Genomic DNA, 25,497 nt, shown 5'->3' with positions numbered 1-25,497 from the left:
CGAGGGCTCACAGAGATTAACCACTGACGTTTCTAATACTGCCAAGGGCTTCCTGACATGTTTTCAAACACAGAGGGCTGGACCAAAGCTCTGGTGATGGCTGTGGGAGTGACGGCACAGATATCCCCTCAGGAGAGAGCTGGCCGTGGCAGTGTAGTCAGCTGTCTGCCTTTAGCTGCAGTACCTTCAGGACCCACCATAGTGTTCAAGCCCAGACCACTCTCTCCCCAGATAGCTCCTAGTCAGTGAGAGTCTGTTGGGGGTACGAGGCCTGGCCATTTCTGCTAGTGTGGGGCACCCTTTGCATGCAAGCTGGTGGGCCAGCTGAGACTTTCCCAGGGCTATACCTCATATGGAAGCTCCTCCTGCTCAGTCTCCTCCCCACCTTTTTCACAGGCATCAGATTCCCACAGAGTCTCAAGGCCTCCCCAACCTGCCCTCCTCACCCCTTATCTTTCCCAAGTGTTCTCTCAACGAGTCTCTTGCACTTCTAACTCTGTCCTGGTGTCTGCTTCTGGGAGGACCTGAACTGACGCAATTCTACTAATAGGCGACTCTGCTGGTCACTTCTCACAATCCCATACTACCTTCCCAGATTCCTACCCAGAAATCATTCTCACGTCTTGCCAACCCATTTTGTCATAAGGGTAGGAGTTTGCTGGGCGTTGGGCTCCATTCTTTTGTCTGTGCAATTTGCTAGGGTTCATAGGACCACCCCATTAGTATCTTATAAGGTGCTTAGTTTTCCTAGAGATGAGACAGAGGCAAGAAGTAGTCAAAAACATACTTTATTTCTGTATGGAGATTTTTCCAGGATCCCAGGTTGGAAAGGATAGAAATCTTAAGAACTACCTGTCTTTGCTTACATGATTCTTCCTGAAAGCCAGGTCAATAAGTTTAGCTCCCAAGCCCCCTTTTCCCAGGGTTCCACCTAGTCTTTCCGAGAAAAAAGAAATTCCACTGTCTTAGCACTTTAGTGGGAGGTGAGGAAGATAAGAACTCTTGTCCTTTAGTTCTTCCCATTTAGTCTTCCTCCCCATCCCTCAGTTGCTATGGTCCTACTGTGTGTCTATGATATACATCAATTTCTGTCTGTGAAAGAACAAGGAGAAATTGGCACAGTATTAATAGCTCACTGACAGCAACCGGATCCCACAGTTTGGAAGTAACATAACAAAGATGGCCCAATGATGCTTTCTATTTTATCACTACTGAACAGAATATCAAGGAGAAACACTTAGGAGATAAACACAGGGTGATGCATTTCTATAAGAGTGAGACCCATGCACAGTACAAATCATGGTGTTTCTCACACATGGGAGAAGGCAGCACTTTTATCAGTTGAATGGGTGTTGGAGGGTGGGTCAGTGGAAGGCTTGATGGCTCTCTCTCTCAGAGGAAGCGTTCTGCCACATTTGACACTGCCCACTCCTACAATGTGCAGTGATGATGCTGTCCAACCACATCCCTTCAGTTCCTCTAGACTGGCTGATGCTCTCTTTGGAATTATCTCAAAGAACTTCCATTGCAAAAGGCTATCTTAAGGTCTTTGACTTTGACCCCATTACGCTTGTTGAGTGTGGGCCTTTAGAATCCTGTGGAGACTCTGCTTCTCAACTGCCTCCATGCCTGCTGGGCAGCCTAGACCAACTAAGACTGGCGACTTAGCAATGGCTTGTCTGATAGGCTTTCTCAAGAACAGAAGAAGCTGTGTGTTCCCAGCTCAGGGCCAAGTCCAGATCAAGTGTTCAATAGTCCTTGTTAAATTCAACTCTAAACTCTTCCATAGAGAGAAAGTCCCCCTACTCCTTAACATTTTCTTCTTGGGTACTTCTCACAATCATGCCAGTTCTTTACATGCCTCTGATGTGAATAATCCATACACGGCCTGATTCTTTGTTAGAAGTATGACTGAAATGTTTTGGGCACTGACTTTTGTTGCCCCTAAATTAAGTATTCCATCCATGTGTTTACACTGAGCTGGTTTCCTTAGTTTAATCCTTCTCGTTCTGCTTTGGCGAACGTGGCTGTCAGTTCCTTCTGGCTTCTACTATTGCTTTACAGCGTCTTCCTGGCCTGCCAAGGCCCTAGCAGGGTTAGGGCCAGCACAGCTGGTAAAGGCTGCAAACCTGATGTGCACCACTGTTCTCCTTCAACACGATGGATGCAGGACTTGCGCATGCATTCTTCAAACCATGAGGAAGGCATTGATACAGTTACACGTTGTCTCTGCTTTCAGCCGCATCTGGACAAAGCACAGATCTGGAGACGGAAAGAAACTGCATGCTCACCTGCTGTAACCCCAAAACTGTGTTAGGACATGAAGTGCTCTTAGTTCACGACTCTTTGTTGACCGACTCTTCTTCTTTAGGGTTTATTGATCATTCTACCTCTTTTAGGCAGGAGGCCAGCAAAGCCAGTGGCAGGAAAGGAAGATTCAGAGTCTAAAGAGAAGATGCAAGGTGGCCTCTTCCCCCAAATGTGGTTGCAGGGCACAGCCTCCTCAGTCACTGAGCATCTGAGCACATGCCTAATGCTAGTATAAAGAAAAATCTGCAGGAGTGCCCCTGCCCTAAGATAACCAAAAGGCCAGAGCAGGGAGCCCGTGTGTTTGTCTTCCCAGTGGCATTCTCTAGCTGTGAGACCTAGCCTGCTAAGGCCTGATAGAGAGATGCAAGTTTTGACACAAAGTCCTCTGCTCTGTCAAAGGCAAAAATCTTTCAGGAGAAGGAAAGTACTCACAGTTCTAGGACAAATCAGAGAATGTCATATGTGGATATTGATACATGGTCTTAGCAGTTGCTACATCTCTAAGAGCTGGGCATGAAGTCACTAAACTTACTGCTCCTATTATGCAGTTATTGGTCAAACAATAAACACATACAATAAAAAACACATACAATCATTGAACCGATGAATGTTAAAATTTGAAGGGACACCTAGATGATGTCATTCAGCCTCTTAGTTTTACAATAAGGAAAGAGAAGATCAGATTAAGTGTTGCACACTTCTCCTGAGTCTTGGTTCATAACGGACATTAACTAGTATCAGTGGACATATTCTGTTTGCATTGGTGGCTCAGGGTAGTCAAGGGGGACATAATAGAGATGAATTTGAAACTCTCAATCCCATGATACATTGATTTACTGAGATGCCAAGAGGGGCTTCAGAAGTATACCTTATTTTCACTGATGCTTAGAAGAGAAGGTTAAATCTTTCATTCAGATTTTAGCTGGTTTCTCCTTTCATTTACATTATCAAGCAGAGGCTGATGCAGTGTGAGCCAGCAGCTAAAGGAAAATAATCTAAGCAAGACTGAGAACACCTTTATTGAAGTAAGACAGGGTCTTACTTCAGATCAGTTTGATTTGTTTCTGTACTGCAGGAATCACCCTGAAATGAGCACATGCAATTGAAATTAATTCTAGAATCTTGGAACGGATTGTAGAGAAAATCAAGTCTCATTGTACAGGCTCAGAGAAGTCAATGATTTTTTTGGGTCACACAACGTGTGTGTGACAAAGATATAGAAGAATGTAGGTTTTTAACTCCAGAATGGAATGTTTTCCTCAAATTATTCTCAGCCTTTCACAAGCCCCAAGGGTGTTTCTTATGGATTTGATACCGAAGATTTATCCATGCATGCAAGACAAAGATAGAGTTGGCCATGCCTGCTGAAAGCCCCGTGGTCTAGGAGAGCATGTTGGAGTAGAAGCTGAAGCTCTCCATCGTGGTCTTAGAGTCGCTGTGAGAGGGGTCATTGGAGATCTGGTCCAGGGATGAGGGCACGGCCTTGGGGCCTTCCTCCAGGTCTTCATCATGAGTCCCCACCACTGTGGAGACAGTGGTCTCCAGGCGGCTGACTTTATAGATGCTGCCTTGGGTCTGGAGGTACCTAGTGGATTTCATTTCGAACCCTTCATGGTCACCAGTACTGATGAAAGGGCAGCACCGAAAGGCATGCTTGAAGCCCAGACGGAACCTGGAAAGAGAGTGAATGGACAAGTAACGCTTGAGTATGGCCTGCTATCAGGGGTGTTCCCACCATTGCAGAAGCTGCTTAATATGAGGGTATACCCAAATGAGACTCTGTCTTCTTCTTCTTTTTTTTTTTAAATTAATTGATAACTGGAGATGCTAAGGGCAAAAAATTCAAAGGTCAGTCATCAAGGTCAACTCCAGGATTAGAACCCAAGTTCATGTGAAATGCAAGTCTGTACTGAGGGTGGCAGTTGAAATATGGTGCCTCCACTGGCTCTGGTTCAGTTCAGCATCAGTAAAAACATTCACCAAGTGTTCATTATATGCACAACACAGTGTCAAGACCCAGTCCTTTCCCTCAAGTAGCCCACTGACTTTCTACCAGTCGTGTCCCTTCAATGTGCCTCAGTTTCCCTGTGTTTTAAGCAGGGAGAATCAGCTTTTACTTAAAAGATGTGCTGAGAGATTTAATCTAGAAATGTTTAGGCAGGTTGTGAGGCTCTTAGAAGAAAGAGACATCTGTGAGTTAAACAAAGACTATTTGGAAAAGTCCCAGAGAATATCTGTCTTCAAAGTCATAGCCCCTGAGTGTCTCATTCATGGAAGGCTCGTTATAGGTTGATAAGTGTTGGCCATAAATGTGACAAATTTTTTATCCCTCCCCTTCCTTCTCCTGTCTCCCTTCTTCACACAGAGACTGAGGTGGTGCTCCAGATGACTGAACTGCCATCACAGCTTCCCAGCTCCCTTTTGGAGACTCTGTACACTGTGGTGGATTCCTTATTGCTAATCACCATTCCTGAGGGTTCTTTCTTTTCTTACTTGTCTGAAGTTGGCTTCCACTTCAGGGGAGGCTCTCCTGGGCCCTGTGGCCAAACAAAGGCAGAATCAGGCCTTTGAGGCTCTGACTTCTTTTTGCTTACCCTGTCCTGCTAGAAGTGCTGGAAGAAACTGGACAAAGCTACCTAAAAACATTTTTTAAAGACTTTTTTTTGATGTGGACAATTTTTAAAGTCTATTGAATTTGTTACAATATTGATTTTGGTTTGTGTTTTGGTTTTCTGGCTGCAAGGTATGTAGGATCTTAGCTCCCCAACCTGGAATTGAACCCACCCCACCCCCGTTGCATTGGAAAGTGAGGTCTTAACCACTGGACTGCCAGGGAAGCCCCTGCCCAGATGGGATGGCAAGAGGAAAATGAGAGACCAGAGAAGGGAAAAAAGTGCCATGTGGTGGATAACATTCGAGTGGCATCAATCTCTCTCTCTTGTTCTCTCTCACTCTCTGACTCATTCATTCTCTGACTCTTTCTCTCTCTGATTCTCTGCCTCTTTCTGCATGCACAACTCTCTGTGCATGAGATCCTTAGAGCAGATTGAACAAAATCATGAACTTGATCCAGCTGGCAGCCTGATTTATGTGTATTAATCACAGAGAGTTTTTATCTGCCCTGCACCCGACCCTCCAGTACTGACTTAGTAACCAGTGTTTAAAAGTCTGAAGATTTCAAATACGGGTATGTGTTTCTGGCTCCTATTGGAAAGGAAAAAAGGTCTACTCATGGCTCCTGTTCCTGCATGGTGACAAGACCATTTGTCTTTGTAGTCCCCAAGCAGCCAACCTAATTGAGCAGAGCCGGCTGAGAGAGGAGTGAGTGGTGCAGACTATAGAAAACTAATTATCACATGGTTCAGTCAGCAGGGATTCAACAGAGGGATTATTAGGTTCTTGTCCTGGAGAGAGTATGGGGGATGAGGGCCTTACCTGTCATTGAGACAGCAGTAGATGATGGGGTTGTACATGGTAGAGCTCATGGCCAGCCACATGATGGCCAGGTAAACCTGCTGAATAAACTTCTCCAGGTAGAGATCAGGGTTGATGTAAGGCAGGAGGAAGAAGATGTGGAAGGGCAACCAGCAGATGGCAAAGGTGCATACAACAACGATCATCATCTTAACCACCTGGCAAGAGAGTGAGACAGGTAAGACTAGCAGCACATCTTCCCTTTATAACGGTTATTTTCTCCCTTGATCGGCCCACTTACTGTGCACAGTGTGATATGTGATATAAAGTAACTATTGATATAATAACACCTTTCAAGGTGGAGGAAGGACCATTTATATGTGGTACCAAAGGACTTTTTGGTTATATCAGTGATTCCCAGAGAGTGGCCCCAGGACCAGGAACATAAATATCACCTGAGAAGTTGTCAGGAATGCAAATTCTTAGACTGCATTCCAATCTAACTGAATCAGAAACTTTGAATGTGGGACTCAGAATTCAGTGTTTGAGAAGGCTTTCTGATTATTCTCATGTGCATTCATGTTCGAGAATAGCATATCATTCTTCTGGGCAATGGCTGGAGAAGCCAAGGGAGACCAGATTAATGCGCAAAGGCTGTTCAAGAGGAAAAGATCCAGGAATGGGGAGAAAGCAGCAGAAGGAAAAGGGCCATGAGTCAGAGTAGGCTGCTAGACTTGAAGACTCTGGGGGAGGGAAAGAGAATGGGTAGGATCTGGATAGCTGCAGCAAGGGACTGTCAGATGTTTAAAGGGAATATTCATAAAATGGCTTTATGAATTTAGGGTGATGTAACCCATTCCTTTTTATTCCCAAGACTTCTTGAGAGAAAGAATGACCTAGAAGATGTGTGGCCAATATAGTAGAATAGGAAGGCAGTGAGTTCATCTCCTCGCATGGGCACACCAGAATTACAACCAGTTACAAAGAAACTATATATGGGAAATGGAGAAGGAGATGGCACTCCACTCCAGTACTCTTGCCTGGAAAATCCCATGGATGGAGGAGCCTGGTAGGCTGCAGTCCATGGGATCGCTAAGAGTTGGACAGGACTGAGTGACTTCACTTTCACTTTCACTTTCATGCATTGGAGAAGGAAATGGCAACCCACTCCAGTGTTCTTGCCTGGAGAATCCCAGGGATGGCGGAGTCTGGTGGGCTGCTGTCTATGGGGTCGCACAGAGTCAGACACGACTGAAGTGACTTAGCAGCAGCATATATGGGAAAAGCTGAAGGCTAGCAGAAAAGATTTTCTGCAGCTAAAGATATAAAGAAGGAATCACAATGAGATGGGTAGGAGGAATAGAGATGCAATATAGTAAAGATCCATACCCTTGGGAAGGTAAACCACAAATGGAAGGATAATCGCAATTGCACAGTTCCTCCCCAAGGAACAAGAGGCCTGAGCCCCACACTGGGTTCCTAGTGAGTCCTGAACTGGGAACACAACACCCAAGACTCTCTGTCTTTGAAAGCCACCAGGGCTTATACCCAGGAGTGCGAGAAGATTGTAGGAAACAGAGATTCTGTTCCTAAGAGAGCCTGATTCAGACCTACCTGCTGATCTTGAAGAGTCTCCTGGAGAGGCAGGTGGCAAACAGGATCACCTCCAGGGATGAATATACTGGTGGCAGTCATTTTAGGGAGTTCATCCTACCTTGAGGACATTGGTTTTGGCAAATGTCATTTTGGAGTTCTCCTTTTAGCCTATTAGACCTGGGAGCTTACCCACACACCAGTGGGCTGGTATCAGCCCCAGAGCCCTCATTGACCCAAAGCCACATGCCCTAGAACCTATCCCTGTGCACTAGTGGCCAACAGTCACCACACAAGGCAGGTCTGGCAGTGAACTGGGCTGGGAGCCTCACCTACAAGCATGCCCACAGTAGTCAGATCCACCACAACAGAACAGTGCACACAGCGCACATAGGGGGCACCCTTAGAGCACACGGCTCTGCTGACCAGACAGGAGTGTGCCGCTGGGTCCCACTGCACAGCTCCAACATAAAGCCACTTCTCCAAGGTTAGAACTTGTGATCAACTTACCTGATACATAGAAATAAGCACAGAGAAATCAACATGCAAAAAAAGAAGATCATGGCATCTGGTCCCATCACTTCATGGGAAATAGGTGGGGAAACAGTGGAAACAGTGGCAGACTTTATTTTTTGGAGCTCCAAAATCACTGCAGATGGTGACTGCAGCCATGAAATTAAAAGGTGCTTACTCCATCTAGTCAAAGCTATGGTTTTTCCAGTAGTCATATATGGATGTGAGAGTTGGACCATAAAGAAGGCTGGGCACTGAAGAATGGATGCTTTTAACTGTGGTGTTGGAGAAGACTCTTGAGAGTCCCTTGGACTGCAGGGAGATCAAACCAATCAATCCTAAAGGAGATCAATCTTGAATATTCATTGGAAGGACTGATGCTAAAGCTGAAACTGCAATACTTTGGCCACCTGATGTGAAGAGCCGACTCATTGAAAAAGACCCTGATGCTGGAAAGAATTGAAGGCAGAAGGAGAAGGGACAACAGAGAGTGAGATGGTTGGATGGCATCACTGACTCAATGGACACAACTTTCAGCAAGCTCTGGGAAATGATGAAGGACAGGGAAGCCTGGTGTGCTGCAGTCAGTGGGATTAGAGTTGGACATGGCTGAGCAACTGAACAACAAATTGCCATTTTCTTAATTATTTGGGGTTTGTTTTTGTAGATCTTTTTCTTCTCTTATATTTTCTGACTATATAAGTCTCTTTAACATTTGTTGTAAAGCTGATTTGGTGGTAGTAAATTCTCTTAACTTTTGCTTGTCTGTAAACCTTTTGATTTCTCCGTCAATTTGAATGAGATCCTTGCTTAGAGTAATTTTGGTTGTAGATTTTTCACTTTCAGTATTTTAAATATATCCTGTCATTCCTTTCTGGCCTGCAGAGTTTCTTCTGAAAGATTAACTGTTAAATGTATGCAGTTTCCTTTGTATGATACTTGTTGCTTTTCCCTTGCTGCTTCTAATGTTCTTTCTTTGTCTTTAATCTTTGTTAGATTGATTAGTATATGTCTTGGCATGTTTCTCTTTGGGTTTATCCTGTATGGGACTCTGTGCTTCTTGGATTTGATTGACTGTTTCCTTTCCCATGCTGGGGAAATTTTCAACTCCTCTAGTCTCTTCAAAAATTTTCTCATACTCTTTCTTTTCTCTCCTTTTTCTTCGAATGTTGGAGCATTTAATATTGTCCCAGAGGTCTCTGAGACTATCCTTAGTTCTTTTCATTCTTTTTCCTTTATTCTGCTCTTCAGCAGTTATTTTACACCATTCTATCTTCCAGCTCACTTATCCATTCTTCTGCCTCAGATATTCTGCTATTGATTCCTTCTAGAGTATTTTTAATTCCAGTAATTGTGTTGTTTGTCTCCGTATGTTTATTCTTTATTTCTTCTATATCTTTGTTAATTGATTCTTGCATCCTCTACATTCTATTTTTGAGGTTTTGGATCATCTTTGCTATCATTATTCTAAATTCTTTTCTGGTAGTTTGCCTATTTCCTCTTCATTTATTTGGACTTCTGTGTTTCTAGGTTGTTCCTTCATTTGTGCAGTATTTCTCTGCCTTTTCTTTTCTTTTTTTTTTTTTAACTTATTTTGTTTGAGGTCTCCTTTTCCCAGGCTTTGAGGATGAATTCTTTCTTCCTTTGGTTTCTGCCCTTGTAAAGTTGGTCCAGGGGTTTGTGTAAGTTTTATGTAGGGTGTGACTTGTACTTGCATTCTTTTGGAAGGGGGTGAGTTTTTATTTTTATCCTTCTGATGGGCAGGGTTGAGTGAGGTGGTAATTCTGTCTGCTGATGATTGGGTTTGTATTTTTGTTTGTTGTTTGGATGAGCCATCTTGTGCAGGGTGCTACAGGTAGTTGGGTGATGCTGGTATACAAGTGGTTGCTTGTATACAAGTGGTTGCTTTGGTGGTATTTCTCACTATTTGATACTCCCCAGGGTTAGGAGTTCTCTGGTAGTCTAGTGTCTTGGAGTCAGTGCCCCCACTCCAAAGGCTCAGGGTTTGGAGATTCTCCAGGGAACAGAGATTCCAGAGGTGGTTTAGTATGACATTAAATGGGATTAAAATGAATATACAAAAATGAGAAACAAAAGACACATCCCAGACCAATAGCAATGACAAAAATTAGGCAAATTATAACTAAAATAATACAATATACACACATACATATACACCCATAAACAAATCCAAAACAGTAAAAAAAAAAAAAAAAGTACAATAGATAGACCCGTTGAATAAAGGAAACCAAAAATTATATCCACCAGTTAAGAAGAAAGCTAACTAAAGCACAAACTGGAAAACAAAACTAAAATAAGGTGTCATCTGGGGAATAAAACAATGAAAACAGGACAAACCAACTATATGGTGAGAAAAAGAAAGAAAAGAACAGAAGAATAGAAGGGTAAAGTTCAATAGAGGTAGATAAAGAACACACACAGATTTGTTGCATTTCTATATACTACTAATGAACTATCAGAGGAGAAATTAAGAAAAGAATCCCATTTACAATTGCATCAAAAAGACTTAAATATTTAGGGATAAACTGAACCAAGGATCTAGAAGAATTGTACATGGAAAACTATAAAACACTGATAAAATAAATTGAAGAAGACACAAACAAAAATCAATGTAGACCAATATATAGCATGCTTACAGATGAGAAGAATTAATATTGTTAAAATGACCAACTACTCAAGGCAACAAACAGACTCAATGTAATTTATCAAAATATCAAAGACAGTCTCACAGAACTAGAACTAATAATTCTAAAATTTATATGGCCACACAAAAGACTCCAATTAGACATAACAATCTTGAGAAAGAAGAACAAAGCTAAGGGTATTATGCTCCTAATTTCAAAAAGCTATGCTAAAATCTATAGTAAACAAAACAGTATGGTACTGGCACAAAGCAGACACAGAGCTCAACAGAACAGAATAGAGATCCCAGAAATAAACCCACACTCATATGGTCAATTAATCTATGACAACAGAGGCAAGAATCTACAAGGGGGGGAAAGAAAGCCTCTTCAACTAAATATGTTGGGAAAGCTGACTGCTGCATACAAAATAACCAGACTGGCTCACATTGTCACATAATGATTGGACATAAAATCAAAGTGGATGGAATAAATAAATTCAAAGTGGAGGAAAAACTTAAATGAAAGACCCCAAACCATAAAACTTCTAGAAGAAACCATAAGCACCACCCTTTTTGACACTGGTCTCAGCTGGTTTTTTATTTGTCTCCTCAGGCAAGGGAAACAAAAGCAAAAATAAGCAAGTGGGACTACATCAAAATGAAAAGCTTTTGCACAGTGAGGGAAACCACAAATAAAGCAAAAGGCAGCCTACTGAATTGAAGAAGATAGTTGCAAACAATATATCTGTTAGGAGATTAATATCCAAAATACGCAAAGAACTCATATAATTCAACATCAAGAAGGCCATACAACTGCATTAAAAAAATAAGCAGGGACTTGTATAGATTTATGTAAAGATTCCCAACATCACTAACCAATAGGGAACTGCAAACCAAACCACAATGAGATATCACTCACATGTTTCGTAAGGCTATATCACAAAGACAACAACTAAGTGCTGGCAAGGAGAAACTGTTAGTGGAAACGGAAGCTGGTGCAGCCGCGCTGGAAAACATTATGAAGGTTCCTTAACGAATTGAAAATAGAACACCATGCTAAGTCACTTCAGTCGTGTCCGACTCTGTGCAATCCTGTAGATGGCAGCCCACCAGGCTCCACCGTCCCTGGGATTCTCCAGGCAAGAACACTGGAGTGGGTTGCCATTTCCTTCTCCAATGCATGAAAGTGAAAAGTGAAAGGGAAGTCACTCAGTTGTGTCTGACTCTTCATGACCTCATGGACTGCAGCCCACCAGCCTCCTCTGTCCATGGGACTTTCCAGGCAAGAGTACTGGAGTGGGGTGCCATTGCCTTCTCCATCTGTTACCTATAGGTAATATCTATAACTGACCCCCACAGATTTCTCTTGAGCAGTCTACTGAGTTTCAGTATAGTTGCTTTGATGGCATTTCTTAGGTGGTGGTGGTGGTGGTTTAGTTGCTAAGTCGCGTCCGACTCTTGCAATCCCATGGATTCCTCTGTCCCTGGGATTCTCCAGGCAAGAATAGTGGAGTGGGTTGCCAATAGGATCCAGCAACTCCACTCCTGGGTATTTATCCAAAGGGAACAAAGACACTTTGAAAAGATTCATGCACCCTGATGTTTATAGCAACATTACAATGGCGAAGATATGAAAGCAACCTAAGTGTCCCCTGATAGAGGAATGGGTATAAAAATGCATATACATACAATAGAATATTACCCATCATTAAAAATAAAACTTGTCATTTGGGACAACATGGATATATCCAGAGGGTATTATTCCAAGAGTAAATCAAATACCATATGACTTCACTTATATGTGGACTCTAAAAGCAAAACAAAGAAACAAACAAAACAAAAGCAGATTCACAGATGTAGTGAATAAGAGTGGTTGTCAGAAAGAAGGGGGATGGACAGGGGGATGAAATGGGTGAAGGGGAGCAAGGGGTACAGACCTCAAGTAAGTCATGGGGATATAATAAGCTACATAAGGAATATGGTCCATAGTATTTTAATAGCTTTGTGTAGGGACAGATGGTTACTGGAATTATTGTGGTGATAATGGACGCAAATGTCCAATCATTAGGCAATACACCTGAAACTAAATACTATTGTAAGTCGACTATATTTCAATTAAAAAGAGCTATCTAGCATCTGCACAATGAAATAGTATGCAAAGTGGTACCAAAAGAGGGGCAAAAAAGAATGAGAAAGCTGTTTCTATATTGAGTTTTGAAGATTTTGTGGATACTGTTAAATTTATGAATGAGGGGAAGAAAAGTGCATATTTACTGTTTATGTAAAAAAGAACAGAATATATGTTTATTTGGCTTATAAATACATTACAATATCTGAAAGGATTAATAACAAATAACGGTGGTTACCATGGTGAGTGTGTGTGTGCATACGTGCATAAACATTTGGGAACTCAGTAGACAGAGGACCTAGAAAGGAGTGAGCCTTTTCATGGTAATCCTCAATATATTTTTTGACTTTTAATTTTCAAACAATTTAAGACTCTTAAAAAGTTGCAAAAATCGGACAGAGAATTGTCAGGTACCCATGGCAAAGCTTCTCCCAGTGATACCATCTTACATAGCTATGCCACACCATCAAAATCAAGAAACTGATGATAGTACAGTACTATTAACTACAGGCTGTATTTGGAATTTGCCAGCTTTTACATGTTCTTTTTTGGTGTATAGTTCTATGAAATTTTATCATATGCAGAGATAAGTAAAAAATCCACAGTAATCAGGATATAGAACTGCTCCATTATCGCAAGGAAATTCACTCATGCAATCCCTTTGTAGGCAGATTCTTCCCCCAGTTCTAATCCTGGCAATTCCCAGTTTGTTCTCCATCACCATAGTTTTGTTTCTTTTAGTGCTTTTCGATGTTTGAATGAAATGAACGTTTTATTTTGTCAAATTGTAATAACTAAAGAGAACTGAATAGCTCTTCATGCTTCTGTAGGTAAATCTATGTGCTTGTGTTTTAATGCATTGACAGTTTTCTGTTAGTTTTAGGGTGAGAATGAGGGGGCTTATGCCTGTACAAGCAGGCCTAGGTTACAACACATTGAAGGAAGATTTCTTCCTCCCCTCCTTTCTACAGTTCTTGGGACACAGGGACTGCCTCCAGGACTCCCGAGGCTCTGGGGCTCACATGCTTACCAGGCTGTCACCTGTGCCAGGGTGGGGTAAGTGCTGCTAGCCCTTTGCTCACCTTGCGCTTGGCAGAGACTTGCTCGTGGTAGCGGTCAGAGGAGTCCCCAGGGATCTCACTGGCCCACAGTGTGATGCCCACCACAGTGTAAGCATAACCTATCACCAGCAGGGGGAGGAAGTAGATCAGCACAGTCACGCAGATGTGGTACCTGCAAGAAGGTGAGTGAGAGCAGTCAGTTCAAGAAGTACAGGGCTGGTTACTTGTCAGCCTTGACAGTTACCTGTCTCAGACTAGCTACTTGCATGAATAAGTAGGTGATCTATTAGTGGGTAAAGGAGAGAAAGCAAATCTTTTTGACATGTTTTTCTTGTGGACTTTTCCATAATGGAGATTCCTGTTCAGAATGAAAAGAATAAACATAATGAAAGGGAACTGAATTTGTTGAACATTTATGGCAATTTTAGTTCAATATTGCTTACTGTTCCCTCCAAAGGAAAATGCAAACTTGGGCTGAATTAATAGTATATTTTCTAGAATAAAGAAGGTGATTGTACCACTCACTAGTACTTGTCAGATTTAAAGTTAGGTTTAGTTTTGATGCAGGGACACACATCAATAGAACAACTAGTACATTCAGATGAGAACAATTGTGATGGTTAATGAGACTTGTTTAGTTGCTAACTTGTGTCTTAATCTTTTGCAATTCCATGGACTGTAGCCAGCCAGGCTTCTCTGTCCATGGGATTTCCCAGGCAAGAATACTGGAGTAGATTGCCATTACCTTCTCCAACTGGATCTTCCTGACCCAAAGATCAAACTCGTGTGTCGTGCATTGGCAAGTGAATTCTTTACCACTGAGCCAGCCAAGCTATTCTAAATGACAAATGGATTCACAGATGTAAGTGTAATTATCTTGGAGAGAGAAAAAACTTATCCCAGAATTAGGATCAGTAGGTGAGAGCTACAAAGTTTAAGCTACTTCTAAGCATAGTTCTTAAATATATATCTCTTGATGGAAGCTGTCTGGGTCTCTGAGTTACTGCTTGAAGGCCAGTTACCAAAGGACCTGAGTCTGACTGGAACATGAACAGGAAACAAACCTTTGCGTTAGCCCACAGATTCTGAGGTTTCCTACGATGGCACAACTTGTTCTATTCTGTTTAAAGTGAGGGCCATTGTAAGTTGGACATTTAAATAAGTTATTTGAATTTTGAGAAAGAATATTTTTTCTCAGAGGGTCCTTGGAAGGTGTGGCTAGTTATAGGGCTTTCCCTCTGATGTGCGTGTAATGCAAAAGCTCAGAATTTCTAATATAATAATATGAGAACAGCTAATATTTGGGAAGGTTTACTCTAGGTCACTGTGTTAATAATTACATTAATGATAGTGTTAATAGCAGAACTGGAAGTTAGATTTTATTTAGTGAAGAACACAATACCAAGGACTTTACTGGCAATATTTCTTTAACCCTCAGAACAAGGGTAGTGAGAAATGGAGTATTTCTCATACATACAAACAAGTATGTCCCAGTCATCAGCAATTCCATCCCTCCAAATGTGAATTTCTGAGCCTAGAGGGCACCCAGAAAGAACAATATCTACTATTCAACAGCCTCAGCCACTCCCCAAGGTAAGCACTGAGAAGCTGGGGTGTGTGTATGTGAAAAGCATTAGAAACTGGCCCAAGATAGCTGAGATACATATGAAAGAAATGACTTCAGTGAGCCCAGGCTCTTGTATCTGCTCACATATAAAAAGCACTAAATTACTTGAGATATCTGGTTTTCTTTAATTAACAATAATCTTTTGATGTTCAGACTACTTGCCCCTTGTTGCAAATTTCTATATAACTTGACTCCTCCTCCTGCCTCCTCAGAGCAGTTCTCTCAGGGTTACTTGAGATGCTGTCTCCTGGACTTGAAGTCCTAAAAATTTCCATCAAATAAAACATAACTCCCATCTTCTAGGTTGTGATTATTTTTTAAATGGACAGTTTTGGCAGTCAACAAAGGGATCCAGAATGGATTCCTCTCCTCGACCTGAACTCTACAAGAATCTGGAGCCTTGGTACCAGCGGAGGTCTCTTGTGCCCATCTGCTTCCTTGAAATCCAGGCAGATTTGAGTGAATCTTCCTGGATCTCAGATCTCCTCTATTGGTTGATGACCTTGAGTTTTATTGGGGGGAAAAGGTTATCTTTGAAACTTGGTTTCAAGAAGAGGCACCTGGGTTTCTCAGTTTAGACACTGAGTGGGACATCCTCAAAGTCCTGGGAAGAGTTTTCTCAATGTGGGTGCTGAGTAGGATATCCTCAGTGTTAAGGCACTGGGAAGACTCATTTTGGATACTGAGTGGTTAGCCTCAGTTTAGAGACTGAGAAGACTGCTCAAACACGAATAAGGTGGGACTGAGTTATTAGAGGGGAAGACTGGCTTGTTGTTTTTCCTTGACTTGGCTACCTTAATAGAGTTTGTCAAAATAAAACAGAAATCTTCTGAGAGCTTCTGAGCTCCAAAAAGGGACTCTCTTCCTGGCTGGCAACGGCTTTCTCAGATAACTGAGAAATTTGCAGGAGTGGTGGAAGCAAGACCTCATGCCATGCAGCTTGTTCCTACAGGAAAACCCACTCATGTAATTAACAAACTGCTCAACAGGGGACACACGCAAGAACTGGCTATCCTACAATCTGAGCATCCATGGAAGTCTTATATTCCACTGGGAAACCCGAGACACATAAAATGGGGCTTAAACAACTCTGGGGCAAAACCAGAGAACTTAAGCTCCCAAAAAGCACCTACTTGCCCATCACATGCAATTTTATGTCAACAAACTAACTTCAAAATGGAAAATAAATGTTTCAAAATAAGAAGGAATGAGAAATCACCAATATCCATGCAAAACTTACAGGTGTTTACTTGATTGGAAATTGGAAGAAATCTCACCATGGAAATTGAGGGGGCTTTTTCATTGCCTATGCAATTAAGTTCCATTAAGGTGAAAAGCTGGCTTAGTAAAAAAATATATTTTCAGACTTTAAACAAAGACTTTCTAGAGGGAAACTTGCATTTCTCTGTGCCTTTGAGATGTAAACGTTCTACCTGATCTTCCTAGGTCGTTCTGTGCTTGTTTGATTTGTTTGTTTGTGTTTTTGAAAACTTGGTCTTGAGAGTAAAATTCTCTGGGTTTAGATTACATCCTCTCCCACTCTCTTATGGGGAGGTCTTTTGCATCTAAATGGTTTGAATTTCTATTGAGATATATTTTATTGGTGGCCAATTGATGGATCATTTAAAATTGGAAAAACTAACTGGTAAATCTAAAGCATGCTCATCATAGCCAGCGGTCTCGCTGGTACCTATAAACAAAAATCAAACTAAAGGTGAAATTATGTATCTAATAATTAAACTAAGGACTTCCATAGTTTATTTAAAACAAGTTTAAAAAACTGGATTGAGAAGCTTCATTTGTGGTCTGTGCTTCTTCTCAATGGGTTTTACAATGTCTAAAAAGAGTATTAAAATAATTATAATATAAGCATGAAAAACCTGTAAGGAAAGTCTGACTATAATTCCCAACAAGTTAGAATTTCTTTAAGCTGTTATCTCAAATGAATAAAGAAATATTTGGATGATTACTTAAAATGGGACCAATAAAATGTTAGATTAAAACAAGACTTGAAATTACTACACTTCAGTTCAGTTCAGTTCAGTCGCTCAGTAGTGTCCGACTCTTTGCGACCCCATGAATCGCAGCACGCCAGGCCTCCCTGTCCATTACCATCTCCCGGAGTTCACTCAGACTCATGTCCATCAAGTCCGTGATGCCATCCAGCCATCTCATCCTCGGTCATCCCCTTCTCCTCCTGCCCCCAATCCCTCCCAGCATCAGAGTCTTTTCCAGTGAGTCAACTCTTCCCATGAGGTGGCCAAAGTACTGGAGCTTCAGCTTTAGCATCATTCCCTCCAAAGAAATCCCAGGGCTGATCTCCTTCAGAATGGACTGGTTGGATCTCCTTGCAGTCCAAGGGACTCTCAAGAGTCTTCTCCAACACCACAGTTCAAAAGTATCAATTCTTCAGCGCTCAGCCTTCTTCACAGTCCAACTCTCACATCCATACATGACTGCTGGAAAAACCATAGCCTTGACTAGATGGACCTTAGTCCGCAAAGTAATGTCTCTGCTTTTGAATATGCTATCTAGGTTGGTCATAACTTTTCTTCCAAGGAGTAAGCGTCTTTCAATTTCATGGCTGCAGTCACCATCCGCAGTGATTTTGGAGCCCAAAAAAATAAAGTCTGACACTGTTTCCACTGTTTCCCCATCTATTTCCCATGAAGTGATGGGACCAGATGCCATGATCTTCATTTTCTGAATGTTGAGCTTTAAGCCAACTTTTTCACTCTCTTCTTTCTCTTTCATCAAGAGGCTTTTTAGTTCCTCTTCACTTTCTGCCATAAGGGTGGTGTCATCTGCATATCTGAGGTCATTGATATTTCTCCCAGCAATCTTGATTCCAGCTTGTGTTTCTTCCAGTCCGGCATTTCTCATGATGTACTCTGCATAGAATTTAAATAAGAAGGGTGACACTATACAGCCTTGACATACTCCTTTTCCTATTTGGAACCAGTCTGTTGTTCCATGTCCAGTTCGAACTGTTGCTTCCTGACCTGCATATAGGTTTCTCAAGAGGCAGGTCAGGTGGTCTGGCATTCCCATCTCTTTCAGAATTTTCCACAGTTTATTGTGATCCACACAGTCAAAGGCTTTGGCATAGTCAATAAAGCAAAAATAGATGTTTTTCTGGAACTCTCTTGCTTTTTCCATGATCCAGCGGATGTGGGCAATTTGATCTCTGGTTCCACTGCCTTTTCTAAAACCAGCTTGAACTTCAGGGAGTTCACGGTTCATGTATTGCTGAAGCCTGGCTTGGAGAATTTTGAGCATTACTTTACTAGCATGTGAGATGAGTGCAATTGTGCAGTAGCTTGAGCATTCTTTGGCATTGCCTTTCTTTGGAGTTGGAATGAAAACTGACCTTTTCCAGTCCTGTGGCCACTGCTGAGTTTTCCAAATTTGCTGGCATATTGAGTGTAGCACTTTCACAGCATCATCTTTCAGGATTTGTAAGAGCTCAACTGGAATGCCATTACCTCCACTAGCTTTGTTCATACAAAAGGGACACCTACTGGTTCCCAACATTAAAAGCCAAATGAGTCCATCCTATTTACCTCAGGTTTTACAATATATATTAAAGAGGCTGAATGAATCACAAGGTGGAATCAAGATTGCTGGGAGAAATACCAACAAGCTCAGATATGCAGATGACACCACCCTAATGGCAGAAAGTAAAAGAGGAACTAAAGAGCCTCTTGATGAAGGTGAAAGAGGAGAGTGAAAAAGTTGGCTTAAAACTCAACATTCAAAAAACTAAGATCATGGCATCTGGTCGCATCACTTCATGGCAAATTGATGGGAAAACAAGACAAAAGAAAGAAAAACACCAATACAGTATACTAACACATATATATGGAATTTAGAAAGATGGTAATGATGACCCTGTATGTGAGACAGCAAAAGAGACACAGATGTGTAGAGCAGACTTTTGGACTCTTAGGGAGAGGGAGAGGGTGGGATGATTTGGAAGAATGGCATTGAAACATGTATACTATCATGTAAGAAATGAATCGCCAGTCTATGTTCAATGCAGGATGCAAGATGCTTGGGGCTGGTGCACGGGGATGATCCGGAGAGATGATGTGGGGTGGGAGGGGGGTTCATGCTTGGGAGCTCATGTACACCCATGGCGGATTCATGTCAATGTACGCCAAAACCAATACAGTATTGTAAAGTAAAATAAAGTAAAAATAAAAATTAAAAAAAGAAATTAAAACAAAACGAAACAAATGGAAAAAAAGAAGAAAAACAAACAAATAAATAAACAAACAGAATCTAATTAAACTTAAAAGTTTTTGTATTGCAAAAGGAACTGTTAGGTAGTTAGAATAGGAAAAAGGAGTCCAGAATGGCAGTGGCTAAAAACAAGGAAGGGAAAAGCCCACAAAAATAGAACAAAGGAAGGTCTGGGGACCGGAGTGAGGACCTCAAGTAGAACAAACAGCACTCCGGCTAGCCCAGTTTACACAGGGCAGGCCCAGGGGAAGGGAAAAACATATAAAAAGAGGAGCCAAATGGCTGGGGGTCTCCCTCTCATGTGCGCTCTCTCTCTCTTCTCTTTGCATCTTTTGGGTTGGCATGCCCTCATGCCTCAAGGACATATTTTCCTTTATTTTCTAAATAAAACTGAGCTGTACATGGAGCTGTAACACTCTGTACAGATCTTTCTGAGAGCCATAACACTGATCTGTCCAAGAGCTGTGACATGGTCTGTCCAAGAGCTATGACACACCGAGGGCTTTAACGTCCGTCTCTTCAAATTTTTGTTGTGATGGGACAGAACCAAGGAAATGACACAGTCCTCTGACAGAACCATGGACAAAATGAAAATGCAAACTGCTGAATGGGGGAAAATATTTATAAATGATATAACTGATAATGGTTCAATATTCAAAATATATAAACAGTTTATACAACTCAATATCAAGAAATAACCCAATTAAAAAGTAGACAGAAGAAGATCTGAATAGACATATTTCAAGGAAGACATAGATAGCTAACAGGCCCATGAAAACATGCTTAACATCACTAATCATCGGAAAAACACGTCAAAACCATAGTGAGATATCACCTCACCACTATCAGAATGGGTAACATCAAAGAGAAACTAAACAGCATTTTGATAAAGGTGAAAGAGGAGAGTGAAAGTGGTGGCTTAAAACTCAACATTTAAGAAACTAAGATCATGGCATCTGTTCCCATCACTTCATGGCAAATAGATGGGGAAACAATGGAAACAGTGACAGACTTTATTTTCTTGGGTTCCAAAATCACTGCAGATGGTGACTGCAGCCATGAAATTAAAAGATACTTGCTCCTTAGAAGAAAGGCTATGACAAACCTATACAGTATATTAAAAAGCAGAGACATTACTTTGCCAACATAGATCCATCTAGTCAAAGCTATGCTTTTTGCAGCAGTCATGTATGGATGTGAGAGTTGGACCCTAAAGAAGGCTGAGCGCCAAAGAATTGATGCTTTTGAACTGTGGCATTGGAAAAGACTCTTGAGAGTCCCTTGGACGTCTAGGAGATCAAAACAGTCAATCCTAAAGGAAATCGGTCCTGAATATTCAATGGAGGGACTGTTGCTGAAGCTCCAATACTTTGGCCACCTAATGTGAGGAGCTGACTCATTGGAAAAGACCCTGGTGCTGGGAAAGATTGAAGGCAGGAGAAGGGGATGACAGAGGATGAGATGGTCGGATGGTATCACTGACTCAATGGACACGAGTCTGAGCAAATTCCAGGATATGGTGAAGGACAGGGAAGCCTGGAGTGCTGCAGTCCATGGGGTCGCAAAGAGTCGGACATGACTAACTAAACAAAAATCATCAAAAAATCTACAGATAACAAATGTTGGTGAGGATGGGGAGAAAAGGGAGTGCTCCTACACTGTTGGTAGGAATGTAAATCAGTGAAGCCACTATGGAAAACAGAAAGGAGGTTCCTCAAAAACTAAAAGCAGAACTAATATATGACCTAGCAATTTTACTCCTGCTATGTCCAAAGAAAAGAAAAGAACTAATTCAAAAGAATACATGCATCCCAATGCTCACAGCAGCATTCTTGACCATAGCCAAGCTGTGGAAACAACCTACGTATTCATCGACAGATGAATGAGTAAAGAAGATGTGGTATATAAATGTGAAATACTACTCAGCCATAGAAAGAATGAAATTTTGCCACTTGCAACAATATGGATGGACTTGGAAGGTACTTAGTGAAATAAGTCAGACAGAAAGAAAAATACTGTATGTTATCCCTTATACATGGAATCTAAAAAATAAAACAAATTAATAAATGTAACAACAAAGAAAATACTCATAGGTATAGCAACAACCTAGTGCTTACCAGTGGTGAGAGGCAAGGGTGGAGGGGCAAGATAGAAGTATAGGATTAAGAGGTACAAATTACTATATATAAAATAAACAAGTTACAAGGATATATTGCAAAGTATAGGGGATATAGCCAATATTATATAATAACTATAAATGGAGTATAACTTCTAAAACTGTGAATCACTATGCTGCACTATTGAAGAAGGCAGTGCCACCCCACTCCAGTACTCTTGCCTGGAAAATCCCATGGATGGAGGAGCCTGGTGGGCTGCAGTCCATGGGGTCGCTGAGGGTCGGACACGACTGAGCGACTTCACTTTCACTTTTCACTTTCATGCACTGGAGAAGGAAATGGCAACCCACTCCAGTGTTCTTGCCTGGAGAATCCCAGGGACAGGGGAGCCTGGTGGGCTGCCGTCTCTGGGGTCGCACAGAGTTGGACACGATGTACGTGACTTAGCAGCATGCTGCACTATGGAGAAGGAAATGGCAACTCACTCCAGTACTCTTGCCTGGAAAATCCCATGGGTGGAGGAGCCTGGTAGGCTGCAGTCCATGGGGTTGCTAAGAGTCAGACACGACTAAGGGACTTCACTTTCACTTTTCACTTTTCACTTTCACGCATTGGAGAAGGAAATGGCAACCCACTCCAGTGTTCTTGCTTGGAGAATCCCAGGGACAGGGGAGCCTGGTGGGCTGCCGTCTCTGGGGTTGCACAGAGTTGGACACGACTGAAGTGACTTAGCAGCAGCAGCAGCATGCTGTACTAAAATGTATAATATTATTAATCAACTGTGTTACAATCTTTTAAAAAGACCAAATAAAAAACACAAAAATTCAATGCATAAATCTCATATCTTTCATCATGTGGGAACCAAGCAGTCCCTTCTGTCACAGACTATTGTAGTAACTCTTGATTTTTTCTCTGGCTCACTTTGGCACATCCCTGATCCCTGAGCTCTTCTTCCAAGGCCGATATTAATTCTGAGAGCTGAGTATCAGATTTGAGAGCCAAAAAATCCCCCCATGAAGCTGTACAAAAATAAGTTTATACTAGATTCTATTGATCAATTCTCTAAAATAGTGAGTTTGGCAAAATATTAAAATGTAAGTTTATCTCCAATGAACTGCAAGAATATGGTAAAACTTTTCCAAGAAGATGTCAAGATGGAAGAAATGTTTATTTCCATGTTTTCTAATGATTAAATTTCAGTTATTTAGCCTACATTCATCTAAACTTGGATATTGGATTGAGCATTTGCAGTTTCTATGTGAAAGGGGTTTGTCTGAGCTAGATTTTCTCTTTGAATTTGTCTGTTCTAAGTATCTTAGATAAGTGGAATCATGCAATATTTGTCCTTTTGTGTCTGGCTTATTCACTTAGCATTATGTTTGCAAGGTTCATCCATGTTATAGCATGTATCAGAACTTCATTCTTTTTTAAGGCTAAATAATATTCCATATATATATATTTATTACATTTTTGAATATCCATTCATCTAATGAGGGGCATTTGAGTTGTTTCTACCTTTTGGCTATTGTGGATAATGCTGCTATGAACTTTGTACTCTTTAGTGTACAAGTATTTGTTTGAGGCCCTGCATTCAATTCTGAGTATATATCTAGAAGTGAAATTGCTGGGTCTTATTATTAAGAATAATTTAATAATTATTAAGTTATTAATTATCCATGTTTGAGTATGAACCTGTCTATAATTCTTTTTAGTTGAAATTAAATCTATACTTTTTATTGCTCACAAATGAATAACAAAATAACTTTTCCTTCTTAAAAAAGAGACTGATAAACTAGGTTGACTGATTCAGCTTAGCATTTTCCTAATGGTCTGATCTGTGATTTTCCAAAGAGCACGTTGTTTTAAAATATAGATTTTACTGTTTTTAATTCAAGTGTAGTGAGGCCTATGTTCTGTGACGTTCGGTGTCAGCTCTGAGTTCATAATCTTCAAAGGAAAGTATTCACTCCAGGACCAAAGGAACACAGTCGCTCATGTCTTTGCAGCAGTCTAACAATGTTATTAAAAGTCAGGAAGTAATAGGGACAGCTTCTGGCACAGATAGCAGAAGGGTTAGGAAGAGATCCACATACAGCTTTTAAGATATCTCATTATATGTACGTTTTGACCTGTTACTAAAAATAGCTTTGGCATAGGATTAGGTCAATTTGTTTCTCTTAGATCTTGTAGCAAAGGCCGGTCTCCTGACAACGCCAAGGAACCTGTTCCTATGGCTCTGATGTTATCAATTAACCAGCTCCATAGCTCCCATTTTTGATGTGGGTGAATGGTCATAAATTCCAAATGGCCATAAATTCCAGGACATGGATGACTACATGGCTGGGTCCATGGACTGCTTATCCACCTGCCTAAGAAACGCTGTCACTAACAGATCAAGACAAGTTTTCCATTGAAAAGATAGTTTATTAGTCATACTTCCCAAGAGAAAGGGGCATACCATCTCACAGACGGTCTAGGCAGAGAGCATGGAGAAAATGTAGGAAAGTCTTCTACTATGTTTTTTGAGGGAAAGAATCAGTGAGGCAAGATAAACAGGCTTAGGATGGTCTTGTTTGAATTGTTTCAGTGGGCCCCAGTGTAGGGACTGCCCATAGATATCAGACGTGGCCCTGGGGTGATTAGGGCAGAGGATAAGTGTCTTGCAGTATAGGAGCCCCGAAAAAGCAGATAGGTGATGGGTAGGGGCTTTGGGTTGTTTAGTTTGCATATGAAAGCACACTAGCAGGAGTTATCCCTAGGATTATCTAGCCCTGGATAGGCAGTCCCTCTTAAATCATAAAGACCCAAGATATCAAAGCATCAGATACAGAAACTAGAAAATATGGTTAATACACACTTTAGTGATGTCATTAAATCTCAAACAACAATGGAGTTCCAGGGACTACCCTGGTGGCTCAGTGGTGAAGAATCTGCCTGCCGATGCAGGAGATATGGGTTTGATCACCGATTGAGAAAGATCCCACCCACATGCTGCAGAACAACTAAGCATGTATGCCGCAACTATTGAGCCCATGCTCTAGAGCCCAGGAGCTGCAAGCACTGCGCTCATGCACTACAACTATTAATCACAGAACCTTCCCTAGAGCCTGTGATTCCCAACAAGAGAGGCCACCACATGAGAAGCCTGAGCACTGCAACTAAGGAGTAGGCCCCACTCACCACAACTAGAGAAAAGCCTGCTGTGCAACAAGGAAGACCCAGCACAGCCAAAAATAAATAAATGAAACCATTACAAACAGTAATGTGGTTCCAAAAGGCTTGTAGGCCTTGGATCTGAAAAGGCAGTTCTCAATGCTAGCCATATTCCAGCATAGCTTGAAGAATTTTCTAAACTGTGGTTTTGTGCTTCCTCACTCACAACCAATTACGTGAGTATCTCTGGACACTGATTATTTTAAAATCTCCCCCAATTATTCTCATGTGATTCTGAGCTTGAGAAAGACTTATCTAAGACAGCGGTTTCCAAAGTCTGAAACAGAACCAATAGCAGTTATCACCTTGGAACTTGTTATAAATGCAGATTCTCAGTCTTGCTAAGTTGGAAACTGGGTGGGGCCTAGCCCTCCATATTTGCACAAGCCCTGCATATGATTCTGAGGCTGGTTTAAAATTAAGAACCACTGGTCCAAGGTAAGGAGCATCTGTGGCTTTAGTCAGAGAGCTGACTTTGATGTGAACGCAAGTCACATCTTCCTCAGTGTGTGCGGGCAGCTATCACCTTAAAAGGAAATGGGGCTGGAGCTTGGGAGACTAGGGCCAGAGTCAAGTGTGAGGCAGGGCTTCCCCTATGCTTAATGGATGTTGATGCCCCTCGGCACTGGGCC

General features: G+C 41.5%; 1 protein-coding gene across 1 annotated transcript in view; it reads right to left on the bottom strand.

Annotated features, from left to right (window-relative positions):
- Positions 1 to 772: 772 nt before the first annotated feature.
- The window catches only part of TACR1 (tachykinin receptor 1), a 175,887-nt gene continuing 151,162 nt past the window's right edge, over positions 773 to 25,497 (bottom strand). The window contains exons 3-5 of the mRNA XM_040223837.1: positions 13,685 to 13,835; positions 5,746 to 5,942; positions 773 to 3,982 (exon numbers count right to left, since the gene is read on the bottom strand). Of these exons, the coding sequence (XP_040079771.1) occupies positions 3,691 to 3,982; positions 5,746 to 5,942; positions 13,685 to 13,835 (640 nt within the window). The 3' untranslated portion in view covers positions 773 to 3,690. The remainder of the gene's footprint in view (positions 3,983 to 5,745; positions 5,943 to 13,684; positions 13,836 to 25,497) is intronic.

Source organism: Oryx dammah, unplaced genomic scaffold (genome assembly GCF_014754425.2).
Source record: "Oryx dammah isolate SB20612 unplaced genomic scaffold, SCBI_Odam_1.1 HiC_scaffold_25, whole genome shotgun sequence".
NCBI lineage: Eukaryota > Metazoa > Chordata > Mammalia > Artiodactyla > Bovidae > Oryx > Oryx dammah.
This window is presented reverse-complemented; position numbering and strand designations above follow the sequence as displayed.